Source organism: Echiichthys vipera (assembly GCF_963691815.1).
Source record: "Echiichthys vipera genome assembly, chromosome: 20".
Classification (NCBI taxonomy): Eukaryota; Metazoa; Chordata; class Actinopteri; order Perciformes; family Trachinidae; genus Echiichthys; species Echiichthys vipera.
Window position 1 is genome coordinate 17,338,962 of NC_139845.1, and position 24,798 is coordinate 17,363,759.

The following is a 24,798-nucleotide window of genomic DNA, read 5'->3' on the forward strand; positions in this document are numbered from 1 at the left end:
TATTGCTTGGCAATACTGTTTACTGTATAACATTCATGTATTGTGGGGAAGATGTGGTACATCATCACACTAATGATGAGAATGTTGTCAACATCAAACCTCTAGGATAAACAATAAGGAAAATATGGATGTTGTCTCTTTACCCTCAAGGGATTCTATCCCAGTCGCCTGAGACAACAAGTCTTCATGTCTGGCCACAACCTGGAAGGAAGGAGTATGAACAACATGTGAATGTTACCACTGTGTTGCCTGACTGGTGTGGTTTAATTTCCACTGTGAAATCAAATGAGCTGAAACAAACTGCTGCCAAGAAGGTAGAGAATCAATCTAAAACATATGGCACACTTTAGGCAATGGCCAGCAATAATTGAATTGAATAACGTGAATTTAATAAAACATGCTAAAACTTAGTAGAACCTGGCCATGTCCTGCATAGAATTTATTACAACAACTTCTTATTTTAGTATTCTGAATAACAGCGATCACACAACTTTGAACACTTAAAATCGAGGTCCACAGAGATCTTAAAAGTAAAATGAAATAATTATTAATAACGTAAACAACATTTGCCTACGATTTTAAACTTAACATGCTTGAATGAATGTTTGTTTGTTTTGAACTGAGACGTGCTGTTTGCTGTAATGTGGAGCGGATGCCACCTACTGGCTTTATTGTGCACTACCATTTGCTGCTGTATCTATACAGTATCAATCTGTGTCAAAATATGTATCACTAAGGAGTATGTCTCAAAATACTGCCATATCCATATTTTGAGCATAGCCTTAAAACTACATGGGTTAATGGGTGCTAATAATGTGAGTTACAGTGTTGGTGGCAATGAAGAACATCAGCACTTTCAAAGATATGGTTTACTGGAATAAACTGTTTGGTCATGTAGCTCACACAGCACATCACTTTCTCTGGGCCTGTCTTAGTTTAGCTGTTGCTACTAGGTTTGATATTAATGATTATTTTCATCATTTAAGCTGTCAATTATTTTCTCAACTAATTGTTTGGTCAAAAAAATGTCAGAAGACAGTGTGAAATTCCCATCAAAAATTCACAAGTCAAATCTTCAAATGTCTTGTTTGACTGAAAACAGTCTAACCCCCCCCCCCCCCCCCCCCCTACAATAAACAGTTTGTCTTTTGTATAGAAGCTTTTCACATCTGAGAAGCTGGAAACTGTGACTTTTGTCATTCTATCTATAAAGTAAAGACTTTATCAATCATTTATATAAAAAAAATAGTTCCCAGTAAATTTTCTGTCAATCAACAATTTGATTAATGGACTTATCATTGGAGCTCTTATTCCAACAGTACATATCAACACTATTTCCAGAGAATAAAATGTATGCATAAAATACAATTAAAAAAAAACATACTCACACACATGAAAGTCAAATCACTGATCCTCTTTTAAGAGGCAAAGCTTTTGCCTGTAAACTATTTGAACTATAATAATTATGATAGTTGGCTTGGTGTTTCATGTAGAACTTCGAAGTTCCAGTTACTTAATGCAGCACACTGAATTACCAGAGGATAACAATCTATTCAACACTATATTTGAAGTTCAAGAAAATCCACTGGTAAAAAGGACATTTTAATTCCGTACAATGAATGCATGATAGTTCCAAAGTCAGTAGTAATCGTGATTGTGATTTTTGCTTCATAACCGAGCAGCCCTTCTTTCCAGTGAGTCGGTGATCTGGTCTGTACCTGGCTGTGCAGCTCCTTGTCCAGCTGGCTGATGCCCTGCGCCAGCTTGGCCAGCTGCTCAGCAATGACGGCATGGTGAATAGCCTGAGCCGTGTACGTCTTCACATCAAAGTCCTCCGCTAGGAAATCAGCGTAGCACCCTGGAAACACAGAAGCATCTCCTGAAGCCTTGCATGCACACACTGTCTGCCTTCATCTTACTGCTGAGCTGCAGAATACGTTTCTGTCACCACCAGTGTCCTTTACGTTTAAGTTATTACAAGAATACCAGTAGCAGTACAGCATGTATTCCCAGCGCCCAAAACACGTTTTCGGATAACCACGTCATAATGAAAACATTAAGACATGTAACATTAATGGCTGTTCACTCGGAAAAAGTGCTTTGGCAGTAACGTTAGCTCGCTGCGGGACGACCGTGTGAGTGTCTCAAAGCTGCTGATAATGTGTGTCACAGCTGAAGACGAACATATGGGCTAATAAAGATGCTTTTACCATCTTTCAGAAGTGAAGTCGTGGAAGCTTCTCTCCCGTCCTCCATGTTGTTACTTCCGCATGTGACGTGTAAACTGAGAGACGCAGCCGGAAGTGCGGGAGTCTACGTGCACGAGCCTTAAAGGGCTACACACGTGAAATTCTGGACCGCTCGTCTTCATTTGAAGTTTCTGAAACTACTTTTTAGTCCTTCTAAACAGAAGTGTGACACCTGTTACACCTTAAAGATTGAATATGTAGAATCTTTATTAAAAACGATATACATTTTTTAAATACATCCATGGGGCGTTTTGAGGGGTACAGAATGAAAGGAGCTATTAGGACTAAATTAATCACGCAGGACTTTAAAAATGGTCAATATATTTTAGTGCTATACTAGTTTGTAAAGTGAAATGTAATGTAATACTGGTTGAAAAGAATATTCGCCTATCTAGAAAATACATAGATAGATGTATAGATATTGACTTAGTTACGGGTGCAAGAAAAGACCATTATCCAAGTTCCATGTTGCATCAGAGGATGGTGATATTAAACATTGTGTACAGAGTGTGCATTAAACATGACATAAAATGCACATTTGAATACATTTCAAACTTAAACAGTGCCTATAAAAACGGTGAAACTGTAACAATATGTAATTCTAAACAGGTTAATTGTTACAAATTATGCAAGATGAGATTGAATGGAAAACAGGGAGATGTGGTCAGTGTAACAGCAGATAAAAGGACAGATATGCTGCGACTGATGTTGGTAGTCTGACCCTTAAATATACATTACATAACACACTAACCGTTTCAGCTTTACTGCGGATCTTAGGCTGTATTGAGCAGTTTAAAGTATCAGATTATATTTTAGACTCTTGTCTATAATACGTGTTATTTTAAGTGCTGCCAGATGAGTATTTTCTTCACTCCACACCTTTTAGGTCACCAGGTCATCTGAAATCAGCACCCACCATTAACATCTCTAAAATGGACAGTAAGTATCATGTGATTTAAAACACATTGAAGTAGGGTTTTATGAATAGGTCAAGACACAAGTCGGTTTTTATCTTCTCTGCCCAGGTGAGGATGATCTGGACATCCTGACGGCGCTGCTGGCTGAGAGCGAGGGAGTCGTGGAAGAACAGGGCGGGCAGGAGCAGGCAGACGACTTGGACGGCCTGTTTGACGCTGACAATGATGAGGAGGAAGAGTACAAAGAGGGCGTCGAGGACGAAGGGCAAGCTGTAGAGACGGAAGGCGCAGTGTCGGATCTCTTTGGAGATGTGGATGACATTGAGAATGAAGAGAAAGATGCTGAAAGAAAAGAAAGTGGTGGGGAAGCCTGTGAGAGCCTGGACAGGTCCAGGGAGGATTTACAAGGTTTGTACTGCTGAAATCCCTCCTGATCTGCTTCTTGTTTATTTTCACGGTCATGTATGAGGCTTGTGTCTGCCTTCCTCAGAGGAGCTGAGGCGCATGCAGGAGAAGATGCAGCAGTTGCAGCAGCAGCTGGAAGCAAGTCAGAAGGTTTCCACCTCATCTTCCTCACCAGTGGCGACTGCAGGGAGCTTGGCTCGTCCCAAACCAGTGACCCCCAAACAGACCTCTAAACTGACCCAAGCCAAACCAGCCTCTACCACACAGACCAAGACACAAGCAGGTAAACATTTTGTTGTTCACAGGCCACACTGGTTGACAAAACCTGAAGTCCCACTGGCCACTTTTGTCATTTTCCACATAATGTACAGAATAAACTGATAAAGACTCACAACAGCACAAAACTGCAGTGGCAACAAACGTTAATTCTGCATCTTCTGACAGCTGCAACATCATCATCCTCTCCAGTCAGAGGGGGAAGTCTGAAACTCCAGGAGTCCTCTGACTTTTTTGATCAGCTGAACAACGCTGACTCCTTCAAACGCAAACCCAGGGTAGCTCACCATCCCAAACCCAGCACATCGCCAGGTAAAACTTATCCCTACGCAACCCATTAACATAAATCAGAATTAATGAAAGCATGTTGTCATTGGATGTCATGGTATATTTATGTACAAACAAATACCACTCTGCATTAATTTGAGTTTGGTTTCTCATCAGAAGACAGAGGCCAACTGGTGGAGATAAAGATCGGCAGCTCCTTCCAGCCTCTAGAGAGCACCAGCAAGGTTTACAAGCCTCTGCGTCCACCTGCAGCCTCTCAGAGCAGGTCTAAAGGTATTGAGTTCCCTAAAAGGTTCATAGACCCTGGGGAAAGTTGCTGCAGGGACAAAACAAGCCCAGCTCGTCCTAATAGATCTGTACTGACATTTTTTACACATGAGCATAAAAGTCTTGTTTCCATTTCAGCAGATACAACCCTCCAAGACTAAAGGCATAGGTGGAATTACTGTTTGCCAATGCAGTCCAGTAACAGTTTTCCTAGCTCCAATTCTTGATTGATGGAAATCAAAGTGACGAGTTTTCTTCAGTCACAGCACGAAATGCATTCGAAGTTACACGTAACTTAGCAAATCTGGAAATGTATTGGAAACAGCGTACTGTCCTATTTTTGATGGAGTGTTTCCTTTCTCCAGGGCAAAACCTTCAGCATCTGGAAACTGAACGACCTCCACAACCTGGAAGTGTTTGTGTCTCTGCTCCTGTTCGGGGAAGTGCACAAAGAGCACTGGAAGACAGAGCCAGGCACCGTCATCGGTATCCTCAACCCCAACCCCATGAAGCAGAAGGACGGATATGACGGGGTGAGTGGACGGTGTGGAGTGAATATAACAGAGTAGAGAAGCCAGTGTGTCTCTCATTACCGTCAGTCATTTTATATACATATTAAATGAATTACTATCTGCAAGAATCTGAATTCACAACTTCTTCCAGACATGGCAGATTTCATTCTTGTCTTACATGCAACATTTCAACCGCCGCTCAATTTACAAATAGATGAACTCTGCGTAGATGTTGAGGTCAACCAGGTGAGAGAAAAAACTATGAAAATCCTGGGTGACTGTTGGCTCATTCTTTTCACAAAAGTCAAGTGATAGCCTTGTTTTAGCTGGATTTCACTAAAAATGGTTTTAGATGGTTTATCATTGGCTGGTTTGGCAGCTGAAGCTTCTGCAGATTAGAGCAGAAAACAACAACAACTGGTGGTTTTGTTGGAAATAGCCACTAAGGTTGCCAGTTTCAGCATTGCATGACAAACAGAGATGTTAAGAGAGGAATGTAGCGACAAAAGCCAAAGCTGTTGCCGACTGCACACCGCACACACACACACTCTGTGCTGTGGTTAAAACTGGGGATATGAAGAAAATCATACATTAACCAGCCTTAACTGTGGATCAGGATAAAGAGCTGTCATTTAAGCATACGTTTGGCTCTGCTACAGGGGCGGGCTGGCAACAAAGGCCAGAGGATCGGCTGTGTGTGTCAAGTGTCAAGTTTGTTGATCTCATATCAAAAAGACCCCCTATAGAATGAAATAGAGTCTACGACCATTTGGAACCCAGTCCGAGGTTCAGATTTAGAATGTTGAGAACTGGTAAATGTTAGAACCTAATCTGGTTCACTCACAAACTTCACTCAGACGCCTGTTGGTTCAGAGACAAATTTTACTTCAACGCCACTTTTGTCCAGACAAATATTTCAATCAAACTCAGTTTTGTTCCGAAATATATCGACTGACAATGGAAGCATCAAATATCAAGATTGATAATGAAGAGGAAAGAGAGATCATCTCCAGGGAGGAAGAAACTCCGATGAATTTCTACCTCAGTTCACTTGAGGAGCAAGTGAGGTCTGTACTGAAGGACAGCGAGGCGACGCTCTCCCAATGTCAAACTGAGGGCAAAGTCAACATCTGGATCAGAGAGGACTTGCTGTCCGACTACTTCGACGGGCTCCAAGACCGGAGGGGCGAACACAACACCGATCAGGGCAAAATAATTAAATCTGTGCTTAAAAAGGTCTGTATGAAGCTGCAGATGGTCCAGGAAGACAGAAATGTTGTGCTTGGGCAATTGGAGCAGGTGAAGGGAGAAAAGGAGGCCCTTCAAAAAGTAGTGGAGACCCAGGAATCTCAGCTCGCTAAAAACAGAAAGTTGAGAGAAATGGCTCAAACCCAGATGGAGGAAGCTTTGCAAATACAGGAAGAGGCAAAGAAGTCTCAGGAAAGCACAGAGGCTTCCTTAAGAGCCCAGCTGGAGAGCCAGGACAAAGAGCACAAGGACCTGATGGCTGCTCTACAGAAGAAGTATGAACTTCAGATAGAAAGTGACCATCTCAGATGGCAGCAGGAGAGAATCTCCCTGCTGGAGGAGGCGGAGAAAACCAAATCCTCCTTCATGGCTCAGCTTGAGGAGCAGAAACAGAAAAACAAGAACATTGTTGCTGCTCTGAGAGACACAGACACAGTGCAAAAGGAGGAGTTGGCGCTCAGCCGTGAAAAGAATCTGGACTATGCACGCTGTCTGGCGCTTGAGAGAGCTCAAAAGATGCAGCTCCAGAAAAATGTGAGCAGGCTGGAGCAAGTTCTCCAGAATCAGGAGGTGATCAAGAAGAGTCTGGAAAGATCCAAGGCTTCCCTCAAAATCCAGCTGGAGAGCCAGGAAAGAAACAACCAGAACTACCTGACTGCTCAAAGGATAAAGGGCCAACTTGAGCGTGAGAGTGACCGTGTCTGTTGGCAGCATGAGAGGTACTCCCTGGAGGAGGAGGCTAAGAGAGCAAGAGCCTCCTCTGTGGCTCAACTTGAGCAGCAACAAGAGAGGAACAACACCCTCGTAGCTGCTCTGAAGACGGCTGAGCAGCAGCTGGAGAGTCATCGCACCAAGTGGCAGGAGGAAAAGTCATCCATCCTTCAGGCCACAGAGAGTGTCAAACAGACTCTGCAGGAAAAGGAGGAAGAGTGGAAGAAGGCCCAGAGCGCCATGGCGTCCCAGGTGGAAGATCTTGAGAGCCAGATCAAGCCCAGGAAGCAAAGGAACAAGAAATGGTTCCACTGCTCCTGATCGGACGGGTTCAAAGTGGAGTCAGATTCTCACAACGCTGTGTACATACACATAAAATAACAAATAAATGTGTAAAATGTTAAACCAAATATAGTTTTTTTTTGTCTGGAGTGTACTTTTCAATACCACATGTTCCAAAACGATACAATGTCCATGTAGTATCAAAATTTTCTCTAGAAAATAAAAGCAGATCTGCAATCAGCTTTTAAATAAATATTTAATTTTAGTTAAATGAGGACAAAATTGAAATTCTACAGGTCGCCTGAAACAAAAAGAGAAATGCTTTTTAGTAATCTGGGGAAATTGACTCCCTGGATTAAATCTGAGGTTACAGCTCTTGGTGTTTTCCAAGATTCAGATCTAAACTTCCAGTCCCACATTAACAAGGTGACGAAGATATCATTATATAGCTAAAGTCCAACCATTTATAAATCAAAAAGATGCAGAAAAAAACAATTCATGCCTTTTATTTCATGCAGACTTGATTACTGTATCCCATTTTTTACTTGTGTACTGAAAGAAAAAACACAGAAAGACTCAACTCATCCAAAACTCTGCAGCTCGGCTGTTAACCAGCATTAAGAGAACATATTAGTCCTGTTTTAGCTGCTCTGCACTGGCTTCCTGTAACATTCAGAAGTGATTTTCAGGTCCTTCTCCTTACAAACAAAGCCAAGCAAACTGGGATCATCTGCAGCTGATTTAATGGAGGTTCCTAAAAACAGCCCAAAGAACATTGGGGATGCAGCGTTTGTCAGTTATGCCCCAAAGCTGTGGAACAAGCCACCTATAGATAACAGGGAGGCATGCTCGCTAAATATTTTTAAAAGAAAGCTAGAATGTATCTCTTTTATTTCTGTTCTCGGTTGTTTCCATTTATTTTAGTTGTTTGATAATAATAATGATTACTTTGCCCGATTTGTATTGTGCCTTTTTATTCAAAAATAACATGTTCTTTAAAAAAAAAGGACAAAAATGATAAGATACTCCTTTATTAGTCTCACAGCAGAGTAACAGTAGCACAGATAAAATGTAAACATGAAAGAGCAACTATACAGTAAAAGTAAAATATTAAAGAGACTGAAATACTGATCTTTAAATGGTAATCACCTACTATATCTGTTTTCCCCCTTCATTTCATTTGATGTGTCAAATGACATAAAAAGCAATGAAAGTAAATGTAGCCCTCAAGACAAGCAGGCCAAAATCACACAAGATTATATAAACACACAACAGTATATTGAGTAGAGCTTCTTTAAAACTTTTTTTTATAGTTAATATTTATCTGTTTTACTGGTATTGGCCAAATTGTTATTTTAAACATCGGTATTAACCCAGAATTGGTGTATCCCTACTTATTATAACTATATATAATGTAGTATACAGAGCTGCAACAATTAGTTGACTAATTGATTTGTTGATCCACAGAAAAATAAGTGCCCACTACTTTGATAATCAAGTAATCAGTAAGAACAATCATTTTCCGTGCAAAATGTTTTTTTTCACCCGCTCAAATATGGAGATTACCTGCTTCTCTTTATTTTGTACCACTAAATATATTTAGGTTCTGTGCAACACAAGACATTTAAAGACATCACTTGGATTTGGGAAACTAGCATGGACATTTTTTCCCAATTTTCTAACAGTTTATAGATCAAACAATTCAGCCCTGGTATTATATTTGCAGAAAGAAGAAATCAAGTGATTAGTCTACTTTGTGTGGCACAAAGGGAGAAGGATCAGGGGGGCAGCATTTGTGCCTCCACCTGTACTACAGGGACTGAAGTATGGGTAGACTTTCTCAGAGAAGTTACAACCAATGAAGGAGTACATGAGAGCTGCAGCATCGACGTCATAAAAGGAGACCAGACGCTCCTCACAATCCACAAACACCCCCACCGTCTGAGGCCGAGACTTCAGAGAGAGAAGGACCCCAGGACCAGCAAGAGCTTTGTACTCTTTTCCCTTTCTCAACCATATAGTCCAGAAGCCATTCTTAGGGGACAATCTGATCTTTCCCTTCCTGGTGACCGACTCTCTGGCCACCCCTAAATCCCACTCAGTCTTCCCTCTCACCTGAACTTCGTAGTAAAATCTCCCTGAAGTGAAACTCTGCTTTCCTAACAAGCCGTTACAGAGGGAAAATCTCAGCGGGTTGTCCGGAACATCATTTTGTATCTCACTGCACTGGACTTGTTTGCCGTCATCAGACAGGGTGAGAAAAGAACTAGCAGTATCCCCATCGAGAGTGACATCCACCGCATACTGCTGGACCCTCTGCAGCTCGAAATCAGCACACAGCTGCTTCATCTCTTCACCGAGTGTCTCCTCCAGCTCAGCCACAGCTCTCCTCACAGTCCCTTCGTATGATGAACGGACTCTGACTTTTGACCAGTCTTTGGCGGGCAGATCCGTGTTCAGGGTCGGGAAGCCTTGGAGGAGAAGGAGGTGGTCTTCAGTGTGTGAGAGCTGCTCCACCTCTTTGCTTCTCTTCAACAGCTCGGAGATCTCCTCCTCTAGCTCTTTGATGAAGCCTTCAGCCTGCGTCTCTGTTGCTTTCTGCTTCTCTTCGATCACGTCAATGAGCTGAGCCAGACTTCTCTCTACAGACTGCATCAGAGCAGTGAAGATCTGCACACTAGCTGCTCTCTCCCTGTCCGCATCCTCCCTGCTGAGCTCTATCGACTGTTTGATCTGCTGAACCTTCAGTTGTCTCTCCTGGATCATCAGCTGAACTTCAGCTTGTGTCTTCTCCACTTTATCCTTCTTGTTTTTATACTCTTCATTCAGGGGGACTATGGAGTGTCTCTTGTGGTCTGACTCACTGCAGAACTGACAAACACACACTTGGTCTGTCTTGCAGAACAGCTCCAGAGGTCTCTCATGCCTCTTACACATTCTGGTTTCCAGGTTCTCCACAGGATCAATGAGCTTGTGTCTCTTCAGGCCTGTGATTCTGTCATGGAGTTCCAGGTGAGTCTCACAGTACGAGGCCAGACACACCATGCAGGACTTCAGAGCCTTCAGCTTGGTTTCGGTGCACACGTCACAGAGCACTGAGCAGCTGCTGTCTTTCTTTACGTCGGACTGCCTGAAATGATCAGCCATCTCAGATATGAATGTGTTGACCCGCAGCTCAGGCCTTCTGTCAAAAATGTCTTTACACATAGGGCACTGGCTATGGACATTGATGTCCCAGTGTTGTGTGATGCACTTCTTGCAGAAGTTGTGTCCACAAGGTAGGGTGACTGGATCAGTGAATACATCCAGGCAGATGGAGCACAGAAAGTGCTCTTCAGAGAGGAGACTGCAGACAGAAGACATGTCTGGAAGACAAGACATAAAAAAGTAACTTTCTTGATCCTAACGTTTTTACATTATAGCTGTGGGTGTCAATGGTCAGCACCAAGAGCCCTGTCACACTTTTTCTCATCAAACTGCACAATTTAATGGTTCAATATTTTATTAGACTCAGCAGTAGCAGCATTTCCTTGATACAATGTCACGCAGGTTATGCAGGCTGTTGGACCCTAATGCAGAAGCAACAGAAAAGGGAACAGGCACTGAAGAAAATAATTATTAACCAAACTCTGAGCAAACCATAGACTAGAAACTACTTTTGAAACATGGAAACAGAAAGATGAATGTGGGCTGTCAAAGTCCATTAAAGAAAGCAGGGAAAACCATTACCTATCAAACTTTGATTTGAAGTGTCATTGCACACAGGTACACATACACACACAAACAAACAAACAAACAGCCTAACCAATCTGTTTTTCAGATTGAATAAAATGAGTGAAACCTTTTTCTGTGAGAGGGCTTTGGAGAGCAGATTAATGATGGTGCTACTAGAAAAACAAAGACAAAGGTAAACTGCACTTGGACACTAACTAATAAGGGAAAAGGTAGGTTACTCCTCTGTATTTGTTGCTCTCTACACATACTGTCTAAACGCATTAAATATCATCTCATGGCCTTCTTACCGTGTGTCTTTGATGTGAAATGCAGGGGAAAAACAGACGTCTCTTCTGCAGAAATGACTTCCTTTCAGTTTCACTTCAGGATTGTGGCGGGAGAACAGTTCTGTTTTCTGTTGCTCCACCTCTCAAATGAGTCATCTGTTGATCTCAAATTAACTTTTGAATCTGATTACAGAGTGCCATCTAATATCTCAAACATTTTTTTATGTGAACACATAAGCTAGAAAGACAGAGTAATATAAAGAGAGGCACCATAAAGACTTTCAACCATTCCTGTACTGACCATTTGTAGCTGTGCTGGCCTTTGTATAGACTACACAGCAGATGTATAGGGGGGCACAGGGGGCATCATGGCAAAGCGTGGGAACTATAGTGGGAACTGTTATGTCAGGATGGCAATGAGGGTGGAGTGTAGAAAATGAGAGCTCTGGACCACAATTATGTCCACATTACTCCACAGGACACTCTCTGTATCTGTCCATTAGGTGGCAGTGATGTACCACAACACAACTGAAAACTACACCCCCCTTCTGCATGCTGTATTAACAGTCAAATTATCATCTTTAGGAAAATGTTTGTTTTAACACTCCTTTTCTTTTCGTTCCTTCATGTAAGATTATCAGTCCTTTATAATAATACTTTGTTATATTAACTTGTTTCAACTGAAACAAACAATATGTCACTTTCAACAGAAACATACTTTATTTAGATGTTTTTTCCTGTGTTCAGCTGCCAGATGTAGGTGCGCCGTTGAGATCTAAACGAAGACTCAGAGATGGCGTCTTCCAAGCAAGGACGCCAGAAGTAAGGGTGTAGGGAACGGACCACTGTGCCTGATTTGGCTTTGTGGCTGGTATGATCTCAACACAAGATGGAGGTGGTACCTGTATGTAGCAATATGAAACCCTGTCATAAATCTCATGGGATAGAATGAAATGTTTTGTTATCGGGTTAAAAACAAGGCTGATGCTGAAGCATTGTACTCTCTTTCTGCTCCTGTTTGCCTCAAGGAAACTCTAAAAGAAAGTTTCCTTGAGAGAGTTCCCTTGCTTTGCCTCAGGAAGTCGACTTTGCCTGGCTGTGAAGAACTTTATTGAGTTTATTGAGAGGCTTCCGTTCTACATGTGGGCTAGTTTTATTTCTGCCCTGCTCTCTCGGTGCTGGGTGTGTGCCAAGATCCTCCGGTGATTCTCTTATTTGGGTGTCTATGAAACACTAAACTCAGGCCTGATGGGTGGGACTGCGGAGCTCCTTCACAATACTGAAACAGATCCAACTTCTGTTTGGAGCTACACTATTACTGGAAGAGTTTTAGGCCTAGATATGTGTTATAGACATACTGTCGCCAAGGCAGGAGGCCCAGTGTGAAGGTCAGGGACAGAATCGAAAGGCTCAGGAAATGTGAAGCATTTGTTCCATCAGTTATTATGGGGAACGTGAGGCCACTTGCCAACAAGACGGATGACATGAACCCAGCGCAGTTTGCTTTGCTTCACAGAGGCATGGCTGAATGGGAATATATAGGACAACGCGCTTGAACTATCCAGCTTCACGTTAGTAGGGAAAAAAATTGCGGTAAGAATTGGTGTAATCCAGGACATGTACGGTAACTGTGAAGTACCCTTCAACTGACATCACGTGAGGACATTTATGAGACTTCATGCAGCCCCCACTGGAGACACTAAAGGTGTTGCACTAACATCAGCACTACTACTCTTACTGAGTGGTATCAGTCCCTCAGAGACGTTTTCTTTCTTTTGCTCCCTCTGTCCTTTCTTGTCTCTTTCCTACAACATTTAACAACCAAATGCAGAGAAAGACAATTAAAAACTGCATCAGATGTGTTAATATTATAACAGGATATTTACCCTCAGAATAGGACCGTTTCTTCCTCTCTACCATGACTCCTTCTTGTTGCAAGATTCCGGCAGTGTGAGTTTGACAGTATTGTTTTGCAATGGTCACCTGTCAGAAAAAACATGCCACCACTGATAGGACTGAAAGGAATCAATAATCTCAGAGGTATATGATTCCAATTTGTAGAGTAATAGTAATAACTTCAAACACCATTTAATAAAACATATACTTTATTTTACTGGTGCAAGTAATTCATTGCACTCGTCACTTCATTTTCATTCCATTGTCATTCCACAACAAAATTCATTCACAATCAACATCACTGCCAATGAAACCACAACAAGCAACCAAACGGCAAACTTCAGAGGTTATGGTACGCATGGAGCAAAGTTTAAGCTCCTCACACAGGAGGAGACACACAAGCTTATTACACTGCAGGTCATCAGGTCTCGAAACTGTAGCCACTTCTGGAAATAGAGGTCAGATGAACATAGTATCGTTTATGTGTAAAGAGAAAGCACTTGATATGAATCCCATTACATTTTTCATATAATCTGAGATCTTTACAGATTTTTCTTTTTTTTTTTTTGAGACTTGATTCTCTGATATACTCCCACAGAGAGTGGGATTAAAGTTAATCTTGTGTCAAAGCATCGACTTCATGTACAACACAATCATCTAAACTCAAGGCTCCACTTACCAGCTCTCTGGAGCTTTTAACCGTATCTTTTCAATGAATGCAGCTGGCTCAGGGGTCATCGTGTAGCTGTGCAGACCCAACACACCTCGGATCATCACAATCAGACATGAAAAACTTGTGAATTGTGACTCTTTTATATCACGAATGAAATACGCCGTGCTGGTGAGCATTAATGCAATACTTGCCCGAAGGAAACATTGTAACTATGCCATTGTCTGGTTAATGTGTTGTGTCTGTTCTTGGCCAACTTGTGAGTTGACACTGTGGTTTTGTGAGTCGAGTTGCATCATTTCAATTCCAGCAGTTAGAGTGTTTCAGTTAAACTTTGACCAAATAATATAAATAATTTAAGCTCATGAACTCTCAAGTTTAAGACTCAAGTCAGAACTTCATTGCCAAATCTTGATACTTATTAGAGACCAGTGTCAGAGATGAATGGAGGTAAAGGGCAAGAATGCCCCAATAAATCTCTGAATGTCCCTAAGAAAAAATTCAGATTCCGAAGAAAAAACAATAACGTTTACCAGTTTAGGCCTATATCCTTATCCTACATTAAAACATCGTTTTATGTTATTCACTCTCCTTTTCCATCACTAACACACAACCGTACAAATGTATCAATGCGTTGATAACAGCAATAATCTGTTTTGAATGTACTCATGCTGGCACAATAAAGTGGTTACAGTATGAATTTAATCTGGGCTCATTTCTCATTCAGACAGCAACTTTATGCACTATTGACTATTTTTTAAAAGTTCCCCCAAAACTTTGTAAATGCCCCAATTTTTAGGCAGTAATCCACAGTTGTGTTTAAAGGCTTGCAATATTTCCAGTAGCAAGCTGCAGTGGGGAAGCAACCAAACAACCAAATGCTACAGAGCTTTAGTTTTAAATTTCTCTTGATGAAAAAAATGCAGGTTGTGCATCCAGTGCTTCCTATTCCTCTGATTCAGGAGAGAACCAAGCAGCTGGAGCAGAGAGGGGGCTGACCTGTCCTATTCATTTGACTACTTTTTGTAATAGTACCTATGACTTATAATAAAGAGTAGCCTACAGCTTCATAAGCCTTATCTTCACTGCAGCAACAAAACAGAGACTTTGTCTCACCTATGGTTTGGTGTTGGAGGTGCATGTCCTCCTTGATTTTTCTGACTCCCGGTTGAAGACTTTGACCTTCTCTTCTCTTGACCGATGAGTGTGTGTTTGTGATGACACCTGAGCACCCTCCATTATCTTTGAGATGCAGTTGATCGTTCTGACAGTGGACCTTTGAGCTTAGATTATTTTGTTCCGTTGTTCCTTCCCTTCATAATAATAACACACTTTCACTGAACTAATGAAAAGACATGAAAAATCTCCCGGAGGACGGAATTACAATCTGGGATTAAGTGCCATAAAGGAAATAACTTCACTAAATAATAAATCAATCGAACACAAATGTGTGAAGCAGATGCGCATGTTGAAGGAAAGCTGGTGCAGACGGGGCGACACATGGAGCTCCCCGGGGGTCTTCAACCAGCTGTTCCCTTCTGCTCACGCTGAGGCAAGGCTTCTGTGGCTCGACCAGTCTCGTTGACTCCAGCTCACCTCTGAACACGCTGCAGACCTGACAAGTTCACCCTCCTCTGCTCCGAGGTCGGGTCAGGTCTGTTTCACCCAGCAGCCTGGCAGCTGAGGTTTGGGCTCCAGAGGGCTGGGCTGTGCCATGCTCCTCTGATCTTTGCCCTAGGATGGTTCGGTGTCTGGGGAACTGTGGTGGTCTATGCTCCCCCTGTCAGTCTCCTCTCCAGCCGGTCCAACTTGGCCAGGTTCTCCTTCAGAAGTTTGGAGCTGGGGCTCAGAAGCAGAGCTCGCTGGTAGTACATCCTGGCTGCTGCATAGTCTCCCTGCACGCGCGCACACACACACACACACACACGCACGCACGCACGCACGCACGCACGCACGCACGCCCGCCCGCCCGCACGCAAACACACACGCACGCACACACACAAACAAAAGCAACAATACACACATTACAAACAATACATGTGTGAAACAATCTACATTTATTCCAGAACCATGTAGGGATAATTGCTCTGTCAAAATGAGGGCTGCAACTAACAATTACTGTCATTGTTAATTTAATTAATCTGTTGATTATTTTCATCTTTTTTTAAGATTACTATTTAGCAGTTTTCCAAGCCTTTTATTATATAGGACAGACAAGAAAAAAGGTTTACCCAGCTGATGGAGAAATGTAGAAATGGGTATGAGTCATAGATTAAGCAATCACTAATCAGTCACTTTCTTCCCCAATTCCATCATTTGTGTGCATGTATGGGAATAAAACAGGGTCCCGCATGGCCAAAACAACATTCTTAAAACACAGTATTGGCCCGGTTACAAGACTTTACTTTTTAATTAAATAATGAAGGTTTGGTTTTGGCTTAACTAGGTCACAAACGTTTCAATTTTACAGCTAAACAGTACAATAAAATGTGTTTCTGAAAACAGGCAATACAGCTTCAGAAACCACTCAGCTCTAATTGGTTGTTTTAGGTTGGGCACGGTGGAGTCTGTCGGACGGCATTAGGAGCACACAGGGTGCAGCAGGTGGAGGCAAAGTTTCAAGACTTCTCCACAGATTATCAGTGTCATTGTAGCGTCAGGGTTAAGTGACATTTTCAGCAAACAAGACAAAAAAGTATTTTTATGAAAGTTACCTACGTCAGCTTTAAGGAGACGCGGTTGTTATTGTCTGTCCAACGTTTTGCATAATACCAGGTCAATTTGTAGTAAAGCTGATTAAAAAACATCATTAAAAGTGCTACCAGACCTTAAATAATAAAACACACACTGTTCATTGTTCCAGTGGTGTTTCTAAACTCTCTCCTCAGCAGTTGATATGGTCAGCTGAATTAATTACGTTTTCTGAGACTGCAGCATTTCTGTGCTGCGTTCCAGACACAGACTATAAAGTCACTTTATTTCCCCAAAGTTCTGGTTTAGCTGAACTTATTCTAAACAGGGAGTTGGACGCTTAGTAACACAACACCACCCACTCTTGTTCGGCAGTATTGTCTAATGAGGACAAATCATTGGACCAGTTTTCAGTTAGAAAAGAACTTTGGCAAGAAAAACAAAAAACAACAATAAGGATTCTCATTAACAAGCTACAGTAATGATGCAATAGGGTAATGATGGAGAACGAGAACACGTTTGTCATGAGTTTAATGTGGAAATATGTTCCACAATGCTCCCCCCGTCATTTTTTACCAAGAGCATTGTGGAGCTCAGCAGATTGGTTTGTAGCACAGTAAGGCACAGGGGTCGGTGTGTTTTCATCTTTGCTACCTTAATGTGCTGAATCCCTCCCATGTTCATCCAGGCCTGGGACTGGTCAGGTTTGAGTTCCACAGCTAGCTTGTAGCTCTGGTGGGAGAGAACAAAAACAGACATATTTTATGTCACATCAGGAACAACTACAGGGTTTTCATTGTGGTGGTAAATATCTGAAGACACTGATCCAGGCCCAGCTCAGAACGAACATCCCGATCTCTCACAGGTGGTCTGAAGGTAAAGTGAGCGCACAAAAATCGCAATTGAAGATCCAATCATCCAAAACCTCCATCTGCAGGAACAGATGTACATTCGGTGCATTCACTGATGAAAAGCTTGTAGAGTGAAAGCAAAGATTCGAAACACAGTGGGAGCACAGTGGCCAGATGTTCACACCTCGTTGCATACAGCACGCCACTGAACTCGTAGTAGTGCACTGGAATAATTGTGGCACAGCAGGAAAGCACAGGTGTAAATAATGACGCTTATTAAAAGCTGCATTTTAAGTGTTCCTTAGTAATACAACTCAATTGTAAGACTTCCTACAAAGTTCACAGTGATGTGGAAGATTTGACAGTGTCCTGTGTCAAGGTGAAATCTAATCCATCCAGCAGAGCAGTGATAACAGCACTGTCCCAAAAGGCTATTAAACAGTGAGCATCATTAAACTTTATGTGCAGCCATTGCTTTCACTGTTCGGCGTTTTTGGCGAGATAGACCCGCCTCGTTCAGGGTAGTCGACAGTAGGGGAAACGCACCTAATGTAACCAAATTCAGCATAGTTGTACAAATGCTGAAATGCTGAATTAGTCTGTAACATTTGACCCACATTTTAACTGTAGGTGGTGCTAAATGAATTGAAAAATCCCTGTTGTCACATCAGCCTCCAGCTATTCTACTTAGTAAAGCGTAAATGTCATTGTCAAGGCCAAAATCTAATTATCTAACAAATATTTATTATTAAAAAAGCATTGGAAATAGTTTGCATTTTTTTAAATTTAATTGAAACGCCTCAACATTTGCACCTCATGTATTTCTGTGTTGTATGTGCAGGGATGAGGGCTGCAGCCGGACTTTCTGCTCTGACACACTTGAGACAAAAGACAGACAGAAAAGTCCAAAATAGTGACTTTAATAGAGTGACTTCAAACTGTTTCTCAGGTTACCCGCCTGGTGTTTGCTTTGCGCCTTCAGAGACTGTGAGAAACAACACACCGCACCATTATCTTTACCAACTAATGAAGCAGGTTCCCTGCACAAACACTGCTCTGTTTAAAGCTGCGCTGACCTCAGATGAACTCCTTGGCTCTCGCTGTCTTGTTTCCACTACATCAGTGTTTTCCCTCTCTATGCTTTGTTTGCTTTCTCTTTTCCTCAGGAAGTCAATCAAACCTCCCCGTGCAGAAAACGTCCTTCGGATAAGTTATTCAGAGCGAGCCAACAGATGTGTGTGAATGGTAACTCCCACAGTGAGAGTGACGGTAGGCAGGTCGAGGTAGTAATGAGCTGGATCTGTTACATGGTTGTTGTGTGATTACACCTTTTTTTCCTTTTCAGTCAATCAACTTTAAATTGCATTTGCAAACAAAACGCTAACAACCTGACCCTCTGACACTCAGGAGAAAATCCTTTGAAGCGGCTCCTTCCTTTTCTTTGTGTTTCTGTGTGTGGAGCTTCGAGCTCACGTTGGGCTGGATGGTTGGATTATTTACAAATGTAACTTCAGAAGAAAATTCTCTGCAGGATGACCCCGATGTAATTGGTTGGTGATTTTCCTTTGCTAGACTTTCCCACAGTGTATAGTTGATCTCCTAACTCCGTAATGGAGATAATGGATTATGATGAGTTGCTGGAAGTTGACTGCAGGGTGTGTATTGTTTTGTGTATTGATGGTGAATTTCAGACCGCATTCGAGTGAAAAAGTCAGAAAATATTATTCACTTATTATATTTACTAGGTTAGCCAGGTTAGCCATTGTTGGCACATTTTTTCAGTACATTTTGTAGCAGCGGGTCGCCACTAGGAAATGCACTTAGAATTTTATGAAATGTCATGACATCGCAATTGCACAACTCTGTGAGGGCTTTTAATTTGATGGACGGGGCTGGCCTGACCCTGTAGCTGGAAAAAATCCTAGAGGGAACACTGAACAGTGGATTCCTACAGCTTTACCTACCGCCATGTTGGATTTTGAATTTGGGGTGCTGAGAGATCTCCAACTGGGAATTCTCAAATTTTGACTCCAGGAGGTGCCATTAGAAACAGTTTAACTCGGAAAATATGATTTCCGAGTTAAACTGCTACGCAGCTTTCGAGTGTATCGGCTAGCAGAGATTGTATGTTTTGTGCTTGTGGGCCGCCGTGCCACATTCTGTGTTGCTCTGTTCCTTTAGTTATCTGTTATTTGTGAAAAAAGCTTCCCCAAAGCTCACAGCAAACAGTCCTTGAAGAGGATAAAACAAAAATATAGCCTTGAGGTCTTGTTTGTAGCTCCACTTCACTCAGACTCTGCCACTTAAATTCTATGTACAAAAAGCACTGAGCATTAGCTGCTGTTGTTGGTGAAAAAACAAACCCTTGTCTCTAAAAACAAAAGGTTGAACATTAAGTTTAATGACACACACCTTTGTGAGTTAGTAGCTGTTTGGGAAAATGTAGTGTTTTTTATACATCCCCACTTTCCTGCGATTTTACCAGAGAACTGTTGTATTTCACAACTTAACTACCAAACAGGAGCAAACACCTCACAGCATGATGTGGTGCATTCCCAGGCAGGACACTGTGTTTTTAAAAAATAATACACCCAAGGGGCATTTTAGGGGTACAGAATGAAAGAATTGCTTTTCCATAAAAACATATATTTAGTCTGAATTATTATTCTAATGTTTTTGTTGAGGGGCGGTAAGGTGGTATGGTGGTTAGCACTGTCGCCTCAGAGCAAGAGGGTTCCTGGTTCGAGGCTGGGGCCTTTCTGTGTGGAGTTCGCATGTGCACGCGTCTGCATGGGTTCTCTCCGGGTTCTCCGGCTTCCTCCCAAGTCAGTCCAAAGACATACACATGTTGGGTTCATTGATGACTCTAAATTGCCCGTAGGTGTGAATGGTAATTGTGCAACGAATAAACAAAGACAGTTGGACAGACAGTTCCTTTGGAGTACTTTTTTCAGTGAGATTGTCTAAATCCTGGAAGACCACACTACTGTAATATAAAACAAGGATGACCTATTTTTTTTTACCATAAATTTGTGTATATTATAACTTCCAGACTGAGGGAGGAATGTCTTCCTGTGTTCACTGGTATAATTACTCAACTCTGCTTTGATTTGTGAGTTTTGTTGTTAAATTAAGCGATTTGCAATGGACTAAAGGAGGAGACTGTTATGTTCTCTCATAATCTAATTCTGCAATGGATTAATGTTAGCTATTTATCTCAAAGAATTACAGATATGGGAACCCATTTGAATTTGCAGATTTTCTTGACCTTGGGTTAGAATAAGCACAACATTTGGATGTAAACGTAGGCCCAACAACAGCACCTTCCTGGTTGATCCAATCAGGAGATGCCAAAAACTGCAGTTAACTGAGTGTCCAGTGTGGGCAGTTTACATAATAGAGAAGTTTCTCATTGACCCCCATCTTTAACAGGCTGTTTCACAGCACAATTAAACCTATTTAAGGCCTGGTACAAAAAAACATTCTAGTCTGTATTTGTAGGTCATATCTCCATGACAACATTGGGGGAGTTGTTTGTACCAGGCTAGTTTTTATTTTACTGGAGGTTAAAGTTTATGAATAATTAGGGGCTCAGCCTCTTGAGTGACAGCTAGCCGCTGGCCCTCATTTCTCCTCGGAGGTATATGTCAGCCAGATGGATGTATCTCCCTCCCCCCAACGTCACATACATGCCCTTTTTAAGAGGAAATGAGGAGGAGTCAAAGTCTGACAAGATGGCGACTCCCGTAGGCGAGTACGATTGGATCAAGTTGAGAGAACGGACCTCGACGGGTATGCTACGTCTATGATGTAAGCCTGGCTATAGAGGCGGAGAGAGAGGGAGGAGAAGAGTATGAAGAGGAAAAGGAGAGCAGTACCTCAAAGGCTCTGTCCAGCTGGTTCATTTCTCTAAGCTGGTTTCCTTTGGAGAAATGCAGCTCTGCCTTCACTGTCAGATCACTGGGACTCTGCTGCAGGGCCCTGTCCAGAGCATCCAACGCCTGGCACGCACACACACAGACACAGACACACACAGAAATGAACATGCAACCCACTTCCTGATGTGACAGTCAAGTCACTGCTGGTCTGGAGCAGAGATCTCAGCAGGCTCTACAGAAAGCCCCTTCACTACCTGCTCCTGTGAACCGCTAAGGCCTCTGAAGGGCAGGGATGGAGGAAAGAGAAGAAGAAGCAGAGGATGATTTAAAGCAGGGCTAGACAGACAGAAAGGAGATGAGGAGTATGATCTTTAATGCCTAGTGTCAGCTTTATCACTGCCACACTGACAGTGAGAAGAGAGGGAGAATGAAAGAATGTGATTTGTGTTTTTAAATCTGTGTGTGAGTCTCTGGGTGTCTGTGCTGGCTGTGAAGCCCCAGTCTCAAAAGACCAAATGCTGCACCATGTCACTCCTTTTACATTTTATATTTTTCTCTTATTTCTGTTCATAGCCATGATTTTTTTCTTATATTGGTAGTGCCAATTGGTTTCTGGGATTCACAAGTGTTTTCTTATTTGTGCTCTTCTTCTTCTGAGAAAAAGAACATTTTACAAGTTGTTGAGAGCACTCTTACCAAGATCAGAAAACAAAACATTTAAATATTCAAGGTCATCAGTTGTCACTATATACCTTATATATATATATATATATATATATATATATATATATATATATATGTTTATATGTAGTATATATAGTTACTACTAGTCACACCTTATATTCAGTTTACTGTCAGTAATATTTGCAATTACGGTCTATTTACATTTGTATACTGTATATTACTTGATTTTTATTTATTTATATTAGTATATTAGAATATTATGTTTTATAAATTTATTTTTCATTTTCCTGCAACACCAGTACTGACGCATTGTTATTAACACAAATAACACGTTTACTTTTTTTTTAGTTTATTTAACAATGATTTCACTCCTGCTGAAGATCTCCTTCTTAAAGCTTTTTTTTGGTGGCATATCTCCAGTTCTCTGGCACGTCTCAGAGTGTGTGCACACAGCACCTGCCCTTATATAGTGTTTAGGGGGCATTACCATATGCTGATCAGGGTTCCCACACCTTTTCCAAGGTCGAATTCAAACTCGGTTTTAACGTTAAAAAGAGATTGTAGTTTGCTAGAGAAAACTACAGAAGGATATGAAATTACATCTGTAATGTTCTGTTCTATAACTAGTTGTTGTGAAAGAAATGCAGATATAATTTCACGCATTGTCAAGCATTTTATCCAAAATTCAAGCACTTTTCAAAACTTCAAAACACTACATTAAAATCCAAGCATTTTCAAGGATTTCAAGCGCCTGTACGAACTCTGGCTGATAAACAATTAGGATCAAGTGGGATTCATCACTCAGCATCAATCACTTTAAGCGACTGCTGCATGAGGCCCAATGCGTTCATCAGTCATCGTTACAGGGAGCTTGCCTTTATTTGATAGGGAAAGTCTAGCTGTTGGCAGGAAAATGGTGAGAGAGAGAAAGAACGACATACAGCTGAGCTACCCTGCACCCCTGGGAGTACTTTTGAACTCAAGACAAAGCCAAGCTAGTTTTCCCTCCTTCTTGCAGTCTCTATTATGAGCTAGTCTAACTGATGTGCTGTATCTGACAGGGATGAAGCTGCAGCTACATAAGCAGCTGCACCGTGGCAACTCTTAAGGTCTAACATAAAGGACTCAACTTTTTCTTCCCCCATTTCCCGTTATTGTATTTCTCGGAAAACGGAATATACTGTAGATTAAATGTGTTGTTAAAACCTACTGCGTAAACATTATTACTGCTTGTACTTCTGGCTGCTGATTTCTTCACTTTTTTTCCAATGTCTCCACTCTCTGCATACTTAAAAAACATATTTACTGTGAAACTGGGTCACTTGGAAAGTGAAAGACAGACATGGGATGGAACATAGTGGGAGGATAAGTGGCTGCTGGTCTCATGTACAGCAGAGGGTATTAGTTTCCACGGTAACTGTTGGAGCAAAAAGCATCTCCTGTCCGGATTATCACTCCTAACTGTGTGTTATCTTACCCCTGTGAAACAGACACCAGGGTCATGAGATACAAATAGTTACAGTCTCACAGACAGACACACACACACACACATACACACCTCAGTGTAGTTGCCTCGTTTGCTGTAGATGGCAGACAGAAGGCGATAACATTCAATACAGCTGCCTTCTCTAGAGATTATGTCCAGGGTCATCTTCTCAGCCTCTTTGGTACGACCGGCCATGGCTAACACCTGAGCCTGAGATAGAAACAGCCTGTGTAAATGTTTGTGTGTTTTTCAGGTTTTGACAAAATGACAGATATGGATATGGCAGATTTCCCAAACCACAAACATATTTACAGATGTCTTGGCATTCCAGGATTTAATGAGTGTGTGTGTGTGTGTGTGTGTGTGTGTGTGTGTGTGTGTGTGTGTGTGTGTGTGTGTGTGTATTCACCAGAGCCAGCCAGATGTCGGTGCTGTCTGGCTGCAGGGCGGCGGCCTCTGTGTACACCTGCAAGGCCTCCTCATAGCGGCCTGTGTTGTAGTACAGAGCTCCGAGCGGCGTCAGGATGTCCACTTTCCTCGTCACCTGCAGCGCCCTGCAGGAAGAGGCCAAAGTGTTTAAGATGCCACGTACAGCGAGGAAAAGTGTATAATAAAATTTGTGTACATTTGTTTTGATCGTGGCTGCATTTCCCATAAACCCTGTTGCTTTATGACAGGAGAAATGTGTTGCACCTTGCTGTAAGCAGCATTCTGACCCCCTTGACTGAAACATGGAGAATATACAGTAAGGCCTTTCTCCTAGTCAGCCTGCTAACCGCCATCTACTGCAGGTAACACAATGACTATGGATAAGTACATTTCAATAAAGCTAAACCATCCCTTTAGTACTTGTGCTTTATTGCCAGGAGTCCGATGAAAAGATTACTATCAATAAGATCTGTGTATGTTCAGGACAGGCTGTAGACCAATGCAAACAGAATCTGAAAATCAATATTAAAGTGTAATTCCAGTGTAAAATCTTCCCAGGGTCTTTTTCCGGCAAATTCGGCCATCATCTAAGCCAGAGACAATTTTTTGAACGATTAACGGAGAAATCCGGTAGGGTTGCTAACAGCCAGACGTGGCTAACACAGATTAGCTCTGGGCAGCACAGTGCAGGCATTAAAATGGCTTTTTTAATCACTAATACTGCTCAAAATAACACCAAACCTTTGTGGTAGCATGCAAGTCTTTACACATTATCCAAAGCTTTAATTAGCTCCTCCATTATGGATTGCATTACTACGAGAGGAGCTGGTACCAGGGCCAGTAGGTAAGTCTTTCAAAAGTCTCTTTAAATAAACTAACTACGGTGTTGGTGCTTTGGTTAATGTGGAAGAACTCTTATGTTACTGCAGAGGTTTGGTGTTATGTTGAGCAGTATTAGTGGTTAAAAAAGCCGTTTGAATGCCTTCACCGTGCTGCCTCAAGCTAATCAGTGTTAGCTAACAGATGCTCACTGCTAGTGTTGTAACGACGCTACCGG

The 24,798-nt window shown here is 41.9% G+C and overlaps 3 protein-coding genes across 3 annotated transcripts in view; all 3 read right to left on the reverse strand.

The window, feature by feature from the left end:
- The window catches only part of cog5 (component of oligomeric golgi complex 5), a 62,798-nt gene extending 60,533 nt beyond the window's left edge, over window positions 1-2,265 (reverse strand). Inside the window, exons 1-3 of the mRNA XM_083935495.1 lie at window positions 2,211-2,265; window positions 1,719-1,858; window positions 144-201 (exon numbers count right to left, since the gene is read on the reverse strand). Coding sequence (XP_083791621.1) covers window positions 144-201; window positions 1,719-1,858; window positions 2,211-2,256 — 244 coding nt within the window. The 5' untranslated portion in view covers window positions 2,257-2,265. The remainder of the gene's footprint in view (window positions 1-143; window positions 202-1,718; window positions 1,859-2,210) is intronic.
- A 6,639-nt stretch (window positions 2,266-8,904) lies between these two features.
- LOC310962594 (E3 ubiquitin-protein ligase TRIM21-like) lies at window positions 8,905-11,209 on the reverse strand (the record flags this gene model as incomplete). The annotated part of the gene is made up of 2 exons (XM_083935100.1): window positions 11,178-11,209; window positions 8,905-10,520 (listed from the first exon to the last, which is right to left on the reverse strand). The coding sequence occupies exon 2, from the start codon at window positions 10,516-10,518 to the stop codon at window positions 8,905-8,907; it is 1,614 nt and encodes a 537-aa protein (XP_083791226.1). The 5' UTR covers window positions 10,519-10,520; window positions 11,178-11,209.
- Window positions 11,210-13,335: 2,126 nt separating this feature from the next.
- The window catches only part of tmtc1 (transmembrane O-mannosyltransferase targeting cadherins 1), a 98,652-nt gene continuing 87,189 nt past the window's right edge, over window positions 13,336-24,798 (reverse strand). Inside the window, exons 15-19 of the mRNA XM_083934881.1 lie at window positions 23,722-23,866; window positions 23,385-23,522; window positions 21,143-21,265; window positions 17,068-17,145; window positions 13,336-15,617 (exon numbers count right to left, since the gene is read on the reverse strand). Of these exons, the coding sequence (XP_083791007.1) occupies window positions 15,492-15,617; window positions 17,068-17,145; window positions 21,143-21,265; window positions 23,385-23,522; window positions 23,722-23,866 (610 nt within the window). The 3' untranslated portion in view covers window positions 13,336-15,491. The remainder of the gene's footprint in view (window positions 15,618-17,067; window positions 17,146-21,142; window positions 21,266-23,384; window positions 23,523-23,721; window positions 23,867-24,798) is intronic.